General features: G+C 40.5%; 1 protein-coding gene across 13 annotated transcripts in view; it reads left to right on the top strand.

The window, feature by feature from the left end:
- Positions 1-4,151, top strand: part of chd9 (chromodomain helicase DNA binding protein 9) — a 269,727-nt gene extending 265,576 nt beyond the window's left edge. For all 13 annotated transcript variants that reach the window (XM_059992850.1, XM_059992857.1, XM_059992852.1 and 10 more), the window contains one exon: positions 219-4,151. In XM_059992850.1, the coding sequence (XP_059848833.1) occupies positions 219-1,079 (861 nt within the window). In that variant the 3' untranslated portion in view covers positions 1,080-4,151. The remainder of the gene's footprint in view (positions 1-218) is intronic.
- The last annotated feature ends 9,386 nt before the right edge of the window (positions 4,152-13,537 follow it).

Here is a 13,537-nt window from a genome sequence, read left to right as displayed (position 1 = left end):
TCAAATTTTGTATGACATCCCCAGCTTGAATGACCACCACAAAATTGAAAATGAGTTTTTGGCCCAAGTCATGTTCTCAGTAAGGAGTTGTTATCTCCAGAACAGGAAGAAAGCAAAAAACTTGCATCTGCGGCTGTGACATTTTAACTCCTCTGTCTTGACTTATGATGTATTGCGTAGAAACAGAGATAGTAACACTGAGAATTTTCTTTCCCTAGGGATTTTTACCAGCAAACATGTTTGATCGCATCCTTACTGGACCTGTTGTCCGAGAGGAGGTGAGTCGAAGAGGCAGACGTCCAAAAAGTGAGCTCACCAAAGCTGCGGCTGCAGCTGCTGCTGCAATGACAGTCAACCCTTTGATCTCCAATGGACTTCTTGCTGGAATGGACTTAAACAGCCTCCAAAGCTTGCAGCAGAATCTCCAAAGCTTACAATCTTTCCAACTGACAGCGGGATTAATGGGATTCCCACCAGGCCTTCCCTCTGCAGGAGGAGAAACTAAATCACTGGCTTCAGTGTTCCCTATGATGCTTTCTAACATGGCGGGGTTTGGAATGGGAGGGTTGTTAAACAAACCCTCGGAAGCTGCTCCAGAGGACAAGAAGGGAAGTAGCACCATGGACTCCCCTAGACCAACAGATGGGACAAATGAAAGGACAGAGAAACCAAATCTGGATGTATGTAGTGAACTATCTGTGTCAAATTCTGCTACTTCCTCTCCTAAGAAGCTGACACCAACCACAAGTGCTTCTGCCTCAGCAACAGCCAGCAATCCTTTGGCTATTAATCCACTGTTGTTGTCGAGCATGCTTTATCCGGGCATTCTACTCTCTCCAGGCCTTAACATACCAATCCCAGGATTCCCACAGACCAATATGTTTGATGTGCAGACTAATAAAAATTCAGAAATAGCCATGTCCAAACCTACAAGAGAAACTGTAGAGCATCAAGAGGGAGCAGAACACAATTCTTCACATGAAAACAGTGGAGATGATGTATCTGAAAAAGCAGCATCTTCATCTACCAGTGACAATGCAACTCAGCCAGATGATTCAGGGTCCAGTGAAGAAGACTGAACTTGAAAATATATATTTAATCTTACACTGGAACAGCTTCATCCTGGTCATATTAATGGCTCATTTGTAAATAAACCCAGTGATGATTTGAGGGAAAAAAATCATCTGTAATTAACTGAAAGGGGTTTAATATCTATTTAAAAGGTACAAATATTTAAAGGTACCTTGCATGTAAAGTTCTTTTGGAGGCTAACAGAACCCAAGTGTGCGCTCAGTTGTAACACACTGAAGCATCACAGCGCTAGTTGTTAATTTTTTTAGGGGATTAATTTTAAATAAAAGAAATATGCACCAGGAGAGCCGTATATTTAATATATTTGGTGTGAACTAGGGAAAATGAAAGTACCTTTATGCATATCGTATTAAGTTACTGTATATAAACCCACAAAGACCTTGACACTCATTTCAGTACACAGATCAAACTGCAGGAGACACAGCAATAACCCTGGCAGCTAATGAATGTCATTAAAACTGTAGAATATACACCTTGATAATGCAACATGGCAACAGTCAAAATGGAAGTTCACATTTTATTGCTAAGTGTTGTGATGCACTGTCAGTTTTAAAGATTCAGGTACACTTCTGAGTTACTTGGAAGATTTGTTTTCCCAATTAGCCATAAAATTGGCTATTTATTTATTACCTCAGCTGTGCTAGTTTAGATGGTTTAAAGAAGTAATTTCTATAATACTTGCTTTGTTCGCAGTTTTGCAAAATGTGGCATTTATTACATTATGTAGCTGGTTGTAGTGAGTGCTTTCACCTTGCATGTGTTCTTTTAACAATTAAAAGGGGGCAAGGTATCACGGGAAGTCAAACTGATATGTGTAGTATATTCTGCCTCGTCATTCATTTCAAAGGAATGATTGGTTGGTGTCTCAATATATAGACAACAGAAATAGGAATTGTCCAAAAAGGATACTTTGGTCCCGATAACGTTATTTAACTTTCTCTTTGTGGATATACGAGGAGCTGTCTGGTAAATTAACACAAAGCATTCGTGCCGTAAGTCAGTATAGGAAGCACTGTGTTTTTCAAATAAAAGTAGATGAGGAGGTGAAGCTTTTATTCTACAGTTTTCAGTGTTTAATATCACTGCAGAACAGTGTATTGGTTCACTGTACTGAAAATGAAATAGTTTCCACTGCAGTGAAATTATGTTTGACACACATTGTCATTCTTCCATGGGAACCATGCCATCTTTTATTAATAAAGGGTGTGTGTATGCGCAGTACAATTAAATATAGATCCCCAGCAACTATAATTTACCAGCATCATACATCAATTTACAGTGGGAGAAAAAGGCTGCTTTAGGTTGAGCATCCAATACTGCTTTTGAGAATTAAGTAAATGTCTCCTGATGCAAAAAGCTCACCAGGGCAATAGAACTAGTAGAATAGAGCTCCATTATCTGTACATTTCTTTGCTTGTGAATTGTCTGTACAGTTCAATTTATTACACTAACATAAATGCACAGTCATTTTAATTGAACACAAGGTTTCCATCTTTGAAGTCATTAATGTGACTGGAAAAATCATTATCAAAAGCTGGTATTAAATCGTGTAAAGCAGTGTTATATGCACAAGTACCCATATGCTAGAAGCAAAGGCAATTAAGCTGTTTGCAGTATTGAAAATTTATATTGGTTTTGCAGTTAGAAATGTACTTAGAGTTTACAAAGAGTGGTTTAATATGCAGTCATTTTGTTTTTAAAGCTGTTATATCCCACTTTTTTAAAAAAATGTCTTTTCAGAGACCAATCTTATTCACACCTATCAAAAAACTCAGTGCAAGCCGCAATTTTGCTGTAGGGTATGTTCCTATAAGGTGTGTAACTTCATTTTAAATGAGTGCATGTGCAAGAGGAATGGATGGGTCAGTACCAAAACAAATGAATTTGGACCTTGCTCTTCTGGGTTACTTGATTAACATATTGTATGATTTGTACAGTATTTATCAGATATTATCATATTTCATTGATGAAATGGGAGGGGTGTTTATGTTGCAAATCTTCACAAATAAATTGGTATTGTTATATACCCCACTCACTTCCATTCTAAACTGTGTAAGATTTTATATAGACTAAGATAAGATTTTGACAGATGGGTGTGCTAAAGAGTGAATTGCATATTTTACCAGATAGTTGCAAGAATCCAGTTTTAAATCAATTGATAATTATTACAAAGGAATTTGCAATTTTAATATTCACATCAATCCTTTAGACTGTAATATGTGAGATAGTATTTAGATTTTTCAAATATAATTTGTACATGCCACCTGAAAGGATACTACAGCTTTAAAAAGTATGCAGACTGAGTGAGAATACTTAAAAAGACATTTGAACAGTAATTTTGTAATGCTAAATCACAGGCAGCATTAAACTAAGTTATAATGTGCTGTTTTCTTTATATACTGAATTGCTCCTGTCTGAAATGAAGCATTACTGTATATAAACGTCTTTCCGAGGTCTAGCAACTAAAAGTATTTTTTGCCATTTCATTCTTACAGTGGTGAGATCCGATAGACCATAGCTTTCAAATACAAATGTAAAATGACACACTGTCTCCTTTTGCCTCCAGTTTAGATTTAATTTCCATTTTTTAAAGGAGAAACTGACTCAACAGTTGTGTTCAATGATTTGACATATTGGTCCTATTTTAATACAAAAGATTATCCACAGAAGTAAAGTTATAGGAGACGACAACAATCAGTGACTGATGTCGTTTCAGTCAACATGAGCAAACACAAAAAGGATTACACTAATATTTGCTGCCATTAACAGGATCAGTGATGAGTTGGTAAATTGAATATGTGTATAGTTAGTTATGTAAGTCACACTTTGGTAGCTGCTCTGACCATGTATTTAATTACATTGCTGGAGGCTTGATGATTAAGTCTGTTTTTATTTTGGACAATTGCAGTACTTGCAGGTTGTATTCTGTGTAGTCTGAATTGGCTTTCTGTAGTACAATGAGTCTTAAGTCATTTGTAATTTATTGAATTACTTTCTATGAAGTTCTATAGAGCAAATGGAAGTTTAATTATTTTTATTAAACCTATTCTTTGACTACCCATGCTGTATGTTTGTGTATGCTCATTTAAAATGTGAAAAACTTTAATTGAAGGAATAGTACATCTTTTCAGTAACTGGAAATGTGAAAAAGGGTGGGCTGTGGGGGGAAACTTTGCAGCAGTTGTTTATGGGGATAACGAGTTACTACATGGATGTGTATGATAAAACAATGTGATTTCAAATGTATTTCATAAGTATTTTTGTACAGTTGCGCAAATGCCTAAAATTTATTATTTATTCCTCTATACCATGGGCAAACAGTTAATTCCATCAAGCCTGTCATCCTTCAACACATATGTTTAAGAGTCTACAACCTAATTGTGTAAGATTTCGTTGTCCACCTGCCCAGTGGCTATCTAAATCAATTTTTTGTACTTTTGCAAGGCCAATACTTTAGAAATTATTCTTGATGTGTGTAGCTATGTTCCTGTGATGTGGTGGAGTTCCCTGTATGTGGGGTAATGAACAGTGCAAAATGAAATTCTATTGCTTCAAGGTAGATTTCTCCCAATATACAACCTGAAGGCTTAAACTGTATTGCATATTGACAACCATGTTTCAATTGTTCTTTTTCCATATGGGATGCTTTAAGTGAGAAGCCACTTAGTGTAATTTTATAGATTTTGGGATAGATTCAGGTCAGATACATTTAATTTATGGATGTGACCTGCACTGGACTGCTAGTACCCCAAATGCTACATCTGCTCAGTTCCCTTCCTGGCCACTAGATTATTTTTCAACACAATTACACCCTCAGTTTTTGTCAGGATTGACAATAAGTGCAAGACATGAAACTGCAATCTACTATCTTAAAGGCCAAAGAAGAAAGTGGCATCTTGATCAGAAGCTACACTGCGTCAGGAAAGAAAGCCATCATGTCAAATGGAAAGACCCACTGCAACGATCGCAGCATCCTTATTACATCTTAATTCCAGTATGAGGGAAAACACCATAAATAGTAACTGTTGGTTTGGTTACCATATACAGATGGTCGAAACTTGTCTCCTAATACAAGAGCTCTTCTTCAAGAGAATTTGAAGGCCAGAAGAAATACTCAACCATTTTAGGTTGCAACAATAGGATCTGTTCCCCCACCAAACCCTGGTAGATGTTCTCATTGTGGTTGTTGATGAGGAACATGCCATCCACTTCTTTCAGTACCACAGGCTTGCTTCACCATTCAAACATGGACAAATCAGGTTCTTGCCAGCAAAGTGCTAATTACCATTTTGCCACATTTGATCCAAACTGCAGGTATCATAAATAGGATGTTTAGGTAGATGGAAGAAGGATCCATCAACGACTGTGCTCCGAACTTTGAGGCATAAGAATAAAGATTTAATTCCTCATTTACTGGAGTAGTGAGCAGAAAATATAATCATTAATATACTCATGTGAAAGTCCTGCATTCCAACAGCAGTGGTGACCCTGAGGTACTTTATTTCACCAACTTACTCAGTGGTTTTCTGCAATGTTACAAGACCCAACATAATTCTGAGGAACAACACCTGCTCTTTCATTTGTGCACATTGCAGCCTCTCAGAGTCAATATAGAAATCAACTCATGTTTTCTCTTTGTATTAGAACTCAGTCATCAAGGTGTGATTTTTGTCTGTTTTCCTTTCCATTAACATATTCATTTGTTCATGGTCTTTGACCATGATTGTTCTTGCCAAATTTTTCCACTAAAATGGTTTTCCAGTGCCGCCTTCTGGGCAATGTATTTATAAGACAGGTGGCCCCAGCCATTATCAATACTCTTCAGAGATTATGTGTCTGGCATCAGTGGTTGCATAACCAGGACTTGTAATGTGCACCAGCTGCTTATATAACCCAAGGATAATCTCTAGGCTATTAGAGGAAAGGAGCACCTTGTAACTACAACCTTGCACTCAATATCAATAAGACCAAGGAAATGATTGTGGACTTCTGGAAGGGGAAGTTGAGAGAATACATAGCAATCTTCACTGAAGGGTCAGCAGTACAAAGAATGAGCAGTTTCAAGTTCCTGGGTGTCACTATCACAGAAGATCTATCCTGGGCCAAGCATATTAATGCAATTACAAAGAAGGCATATCTGTGGCTATATTTCATTAGGAGTTTGAGGAGATTTGGTATGTCCCCAAAGACACTAGTAAATATCTACAAATGTACCATGGAGATTATTCTAACTGGTTGCATACCACCATTTAATATGGAGGGTCCATTGCACAGAATCAGAAAAAGCTGCAGAAAGTTGAAAGCCAGTTCCATTATGAGCACTAGCCTTGCCACTATCGAGGACATCTTCAAACAGTGATGCCTCAAAAAGGGGCATCCATCATTAAGAACCACCACCATCGAGGACATGGACTCTTCTCATTATTACCATCAGATGAGTTGTACAGGAGCCTGAAGACACTCAAGCACATGCTCAACGTTTTAGGAACAGGTTCTTCCTCTCCAAAAGATCTCTCAACAATGAACCCATGAATCCTTACTATACTTGCTCTTTTTTTGCACTACTTGTTTTGTATATAGCTTATTGTAATTTATAGTATTTTATGTATTGCACTATATTGCTGCTGTAAAACAACAAATTTCATGACATATCAGTGATAATAAACTTGTTTCTGAACTGTTGTGAGCAACACAAATCACAGACATAGGCTATTTGGTCTGTCTCTTGATGTCTTTAAATGGAACCAGGTAATAAGGGAGGGATAGAAAGGATAAACAAAGAGGTACAGTTGGACTGGTGAGAGGATGTTACCAGAAAATGGAAAATTACCTGTTTATATGATTAGCTTATAAGCTACTAAAGCTGAAGGGGTGCTGTTCTACTTTTCCTTCCCTGCTGCTGTGGTGAGGTTAAATCCAGAGGACAGATGTGAGAATGGGAAAGGGAGTTGATACAGCAGGCAATCAGAAGCTAACTATTGCAATGGAATGCAGGTGTTCCTGCAAAACGGTTGCCTGGACCATGCTCAATCTCATTAATGTAGAGGGAGCCACATTGCAAGCACCATTATAACAGACCAGGTAGGAGAAGGTGCACATGAAACTAGCCCGCACCTGGAAGAGTTGTTTTGGTCCCTGGCTGGAGCAGGTGAAATGTTGCACTTTCTACACTTGTAAGGGGGATTGCCAGTGTGAGAGACCAGGGACAGAATGGTCCCTGGAGAAAGTGTGTGTATGTGAGCAGTGATATAGAGAAGGAGAAGGGAAGATGGGGTTAGTGGTGAGATTCCACTGGACGAGTAGAACTGGTAAAGAATAATATCTGAGTAAGGCCAGTGGGATGAAAGGCAAGGACCCCAGGAACTCTTAATTTCTCTGGGAGGAAAGGCATTAAAGAAACATGGGAAATGGAGGAGATGCTTGTGAGTTTCTATGTAATGGAGGAGGAAGGATTGAAACATGTTTTCTTCTCCCTTGGTTCAGAATTCCTCTCCAATTTCGTCATCAGGTTCTTTGCCCAACATCATCAAATGGCTTCTCTCACCCTTCCCTTTCAATTCTATGTACAGGCCATCTTCCTCATCCCCCATCAGTCCTAATGTTGGGTCTCTACCCAAAACATTGACCATTGGCTTGCCTCCATGGATGCTGCTTGACCCTTCCAGCAGTTTGTCTTTAGATCCACATGCAGAAACTGTTACTTGTCTCTCCAGGACTATGCAAGTCAAAGCCTGTGTTGGATGAAATCATAGTGTTATGGAACATTACAGCACAAAAGCAAGCCCTTCAGCCCATGCTGAACCTTTAATCTGCCTAGTCCCAACAACTTGCACCCATACCATAGTCCTCTATACCCTTCCCATTCATGTACTAGAGACACAGAAAATTACAGCACAGGAACAGACCCTTTGGCCCATCTAGTACATGCCAAGCCATTTAAACTGCCTAGTTCTATTGAGCGGCATCTGGACCATAACCCAAAATACCCCTCCCAAGCATGGACCTATCCAAACTTCTATTAAATGTAGAAATCAAAATCACATCCACCACTTGTGCTGGCAGCTCATTCCACACTCTTACTGCCCTATGAGTAAAGAATTTTCCCCTCATGTTCTACTTAACATTTCACCTTTCACCCTTGATCTGTAACCTTTAGTAGCATTCTCACCCAACCTTAGCAGAAAAACCCTCCTTGTATGCACCTTATCTTTTCTCCCTAATAATTTTTATACTCTATTAAATGTCCCCTCAATCTTACACATTCTTGGGAATCAAGTTCTAACCTAGTCAATCTTCCCTCATAACTCAGGTCCTCCAGTCCCAGCTGCACATTTGTAAATTTTCTCTGTACTCTTTCAATCCTATCTACATCTTTCCTGTAGGTTGGTGACCAAAACTGCACACAATACTCCAAATTAGGCCTCATCAGTGACTATAACATAACAGCCAAACTCCTGTACTCAATACTTTGATCGATGAAGGCCAATGTGTCAAAAGCTTTCTTATCTAGTTGTGACACCACTTTCAAGGAATTATGGACCTGTATTCCCAAATCCCTTTGTTCGACTGCTCTCCTCAGTACCCTACTGCTCACTATGTAAGACCTACCCTGATTGGTCCTCACAAAGTGCAACACTCACACTTGTCTCCATTAAATTCCATCTGCCATTTTTCCTACTGGTCCAGATCCCGCTGCAAGTTTTGATAGTCTCCCTTGCTGTTTACTACATCCCTAATCTTGGTGTCATCAGCAAACGTTGATCCAGTAAACCACATTATCATCCAGATCATTGATATAGATGACAAACAGCAACAGACCCACCACTGATCACTGCGGCACACCAGTAGTCACTGGTCTCCAGTCAAAGCAACCATCTACTCCCACTTTCTGGCTTCTTCCACGAACCCACTGTCTAATTCACATTACTAACTCTTCTTAAAAGCCAATCGATTGAATATTCTTGACCAACTTCCCATGCAGGACCTTGTCAAAGGCCTAGCAAAAATCTACGTAGAGAACCACTGTCTTGCCTTATCAGATTTTCTGGTAACTTCCTCGAAAAACTCAAAGATTCGTTAGACACAGCTTAGCACAAATAAATCGATGTTGACTATTCCCTGTCTATCAAAATACTTATATATTCCGTCCCATAGAATACCTTACAATAACATTCCCACTACTGACGTCAGGCTCACTAGCCTACAATATCCTGACTTATTCTTAGGGCCTTTCTTAAGCAACTGAACAACATTAGCTATCCTTCAGTCCTCAGGAACTTTACCAATGGCTATGGATGTTTTAGTATCTCTGCTAGGGCCCCTGAAATTTCTGCCCTAGCCTCCTACAAAGTCTGAGGGAACATTATCAGGCCCTGAGGACTTATCCGCCCCAATTTGCCTCCTCTTCTCTTCTCTGTATGGGTTTATGACCTCACTGCTGCTTTGCCTCACATCTGTAGATTGTGCCCACCTCCCAAGTAAATACAAGATGAAAAAGAAAATCCATTTAAGTCCTCCCCCATCTATTTCAGCTCTACACATAGATTACCATTCTGGTCTTCCAGAGGGCCAATTTTGTCCCTTACTATAACTATAGAAGCCGTTAGGAGTCTCCTTCATCTTATCTGCTAAACCAACCTCGTGTCCTCTATTAGGCCTCCTGATTTCCTTCTCCAAGTGTTCTCTTGTGTTTCTTATACCCCTCAAGTATCTCATTTGTTGCTGCTTGCCTATACCTGCTATTCACCTCCTTTTTCAATGTTCGAAGTACATTTATTATCAAAGTACGTGTACTATATTCAACCTTGAGATCTGTCTCCTTAACAGGCAACTACAAAACAAAAAACCTAATAAAACCCATTAAGAAAGACAACCGTTAAACACCCAATGTGCAACAAAAAGAACAAGTAATGCAAACAATAACATGCAGAACTGAGTTAACAGCCACAAAACCAGGCACAGCCAATCCAGGAGCTCGTTAGTTGCAGGCCACAGTCTCAACATCTGTTAGGATTCTAAATCTGATAGAATTCTTCAAGGAAGTAACAAGTAGTGTGAACAAAGGAGAGGCAGTGGATGTCATTTACTTAGATTTTCAGAAGGCATTTGAAAAGGTGCCTCACGAGAGGCTGCTTAAGAAGATAAAATCCTGTGGTGTTAAAGGAAATATACTGGTATAGATGGAGGAATGACTGTCAGGAGGCAGCGAGTGGGAATAAAGGGGGCCTTTTCTGCTTGGCAGCCAATGACTAGTGGTGTTGCTCAAGGGTCAGAATTGGGACCACTACTTGTCAAAGATTTGGATAATGGAATTAATGGCTTTGTGGCGAAGTCTGCAGATGATAGAAAGATGGGTGGAGGGGTAGGTAGTGCTGAGAAAGCAATGTGATTGCACTGGGACAGACAAATTGGAAGAATAGGCAAAAGAGTGGCAGATGGAATACAGCATTGGGAAAAGTATTATAATGGATTTTGGAAAAAGGAACATTGGTGCAGACTTATCTAACTGAGGAGAAAATTCAAACTTCAGAGGTGCAAAGGGATTTAGCAGTCCTCGTGCAAGACCCAGAAGTTTAATTCACAGGTCAAGTCTGTGGTAAACAAAAAGGCAAATGCCAAGTTGGCATCTATTTCAAGGGGAATAGAATAGAAAAATAAGGAGGTAACGCTGAAGCTTTATAAGACACTACTCAGGCCACACTTGGAGTATTGTCAAGAGTTTTAGGTCCCTTATCTCAGACAGGATGAATCGACATTGGAGAAAGCCCAAAGGAGGTTCATGAGGATGATTCTGGGAACAAAGGGGTTAACATAAAAGGAGCATTTAGCAACTTTGGGCCTGTACTTACTGGAATTTAGAAGAACGCATGGGGATCTCTTTGAAATCGACTGAAGGACAAGATAAGGTGGATGTGGAGAGGATGTTTCCTCTGGTGGGGTATCCAGAACTAGAGGGCACAATCTCAAAATTGAGAGGCGACTGTTTAGAACAGAAGTAATGAGGAATTTTTTTAAGCCAAAGACTAGAGAATTTGTGGAACGCTCTGCCACAAACTGCAGTAGAGGCCAAGCCCATGGGGATATCCAAAGCAGAAGTTGATAGATTCCTGATTGGTCGGGGCATCAAGGGATATGGTGAGAGAGCAGGTGTATGGGGTTGAATGGGATTCAGGATCAGCCATGATGAAATGGCAGAGCAGACATAATGGGCTGAATGGCCTAATTCTGCTCCTATGTCTCATGATCTCAGTTCAGCCAATCAGAAAATCTCACCAAGCAGCAAGCTGAATCCAGGCCCATCCATTGTCTCTGGCCTCAAAACCCTGACCTTCTCAGTATGGCCTGGTGCTTAATTCCGCCGAGCCTTGGCTTATTCCGCACTCTCGGACCTGGGCCCTGATTCAGCCCGTACCCCACTGTTGTGATGGAAAATAACTGGTTCTTTGAGTCTCAACAGTAGAGGCCTGGACACACACAGTTTTAATAATAAGGAATTTATTTACAAGGGGAAGTTGGGTCAACACAAGCAACTACAATACACAGGAAGCGGTGTGGGGACAGGGTACAGTTACACAAACAAAGAACAAGGGAAAAGCACTACAACAGCTATCCCCCTTGACCTCGGATAGCTGCGGCTCCCTTACCAGGACAAACGATAGACCTTCCCAAGCATAAATCAATGCACTTACCTCTAATGTGGTGGTCTGTAAGAGAGAGCTAGCCAAGGCCAAGTCTCACCTTTTAAAGCACGGGGCTGGGTGAGATAATCCAATTAAGGTGACCAATAATTTTGGTGCGCATTGATTAGTTGGGAGGGACCAAATGTTGATTGGCATGTGGTGTGTCCTCCGACCAGCCAGGTGGCAGTGCATCTATCACATGGCCGGTATCTCTGGATACACCCACCAAACCTTTCCAATCTTGACCTGCACTTAAATCAGTTAAACATTAGCTTATTGCTCACTCACAGGCCTGGGTCCCATTGCCTTAATTCATCGCGTACACACCATGACTCCCACCTGACTCTTCTCCCAACATTCATTGGCCCTGTGCACCCGACACACCAACCTCCTGAACTGATTCTCATAATCTGTGGGCCACTAGGCTGGAGAAGTACACAGAGACACAGATGCAGCAGAGAAGTCAGTCAAATTCTCTTGGAGAGAAGACTATTGTAGTCTAAATAAATAAAATAATAATTAAACAAACAAACAGGAAAATAGAGCAAATTGCTGGAGTACCTACAGCTATTCACGAGTAAAGCCCTCCGAGACATTTGATTCCTTTAAACCAGGGGACTTTGAGAAATGGCTGAGACACTAACGGATTTAGGATTGTAAGTAGTCTCAGTTTGGCTTCTGAAGAGCATCGAGTAAGCACACTGATATACTGCATGGATGACAAAGCAGATTATAGCATGGGTGGATTAGGACTGACAGAAAAAGGAGTACAAAGTGCAGGACAAATTCAAATATTTCACAGGAAAGCAAAGCATGATATATGAGAGGAAACAAGGTGCAGTCAGAAAGACTACAGAAAGATGGGAGAGTAAAGCTCAGCTCAAACAAAACAGACAAGCGAAACATAGAGCAGGGACCAAACTAGATGCCATCTCAGCGTTCTAGCAGATCCATTTAGCTCCTGAGTCACAGAAGCTCACAAGCTTTATCACACCATATGGGTGCTATGCCTTCAAGTGATTCCCCTCAGATATCTCATCAGCCCCTGAACTCTTTCAAACAAGGATGAAGCAAATTTTAGAGGGACTGGAAGGAGTCATCTGCCACAGTCCTCTTCGGAGGCTCAAGTGAGAAACATGACAAAAGAGTGGAAGCTGCCTTGGAGAAACTGAAACAGACTGGAATCATCCTGAACTAAAAGAAATGTGGATGTACAAGTTGGATGTGAAGTTCTTAGGTCACCAGCTGTCCTCAGAGGGAGTGCAACCAGTCTCATACAAACTGGTGGGTGTTTTGGAACATGGAATAACCTATGAACGTATAAAGGATCCACTGTTTCCTTGGCATGGTAAACAATTCATGGTAAAGCTGGGAAAATTCATTCCAGATTTGGCAGAAAAATCAAAGCCATGATGCGACCTCCTCTCTCAGAGAAATGTTTGGAACTGGGATACACCACAGAAGAAATGATTCTCATCACTTAAAGCAAAGCTCACCTCTCCCACAACACTGGCATTCTTTGATCTGAACAAAGCAGATGCCTCTTCCTTTGGCCTGGGGGAGTGTTCATGCAATACTGCAGTGGTGTATGGAAATCAGTGGTATATACATCAAGATGATGGATCCGTTAGTCTCATGAGACCATGGATCTGTGCCTGGGCAAGGTTGTATGGAAGACTGGCAGTTGCCCAAGCAGCAAGTCTCCCCTCTCCACACCACCGATGTTGTCCAAGGGAAGGGCAAGGGCTTGGCACCAGCAACTTCGC

This window comes from Hypanus sabinus, chromosome 17 (assembly GCF_030144855.1).
Source record: "Hypanus sabinus isolate sHypSab1 chromosome 17, sHypSab1.hap1, whole genome shotgun sequence".
NCBI lineage: Eukaryota > Metazoa > Chordata > Chondrichthyes > Myliobatiformes > Dasyatidae > Hypanus > Hypanus sabinus.
This window is presented reverse-complemented; position numbering and strand designations above follow the sequence as displayed.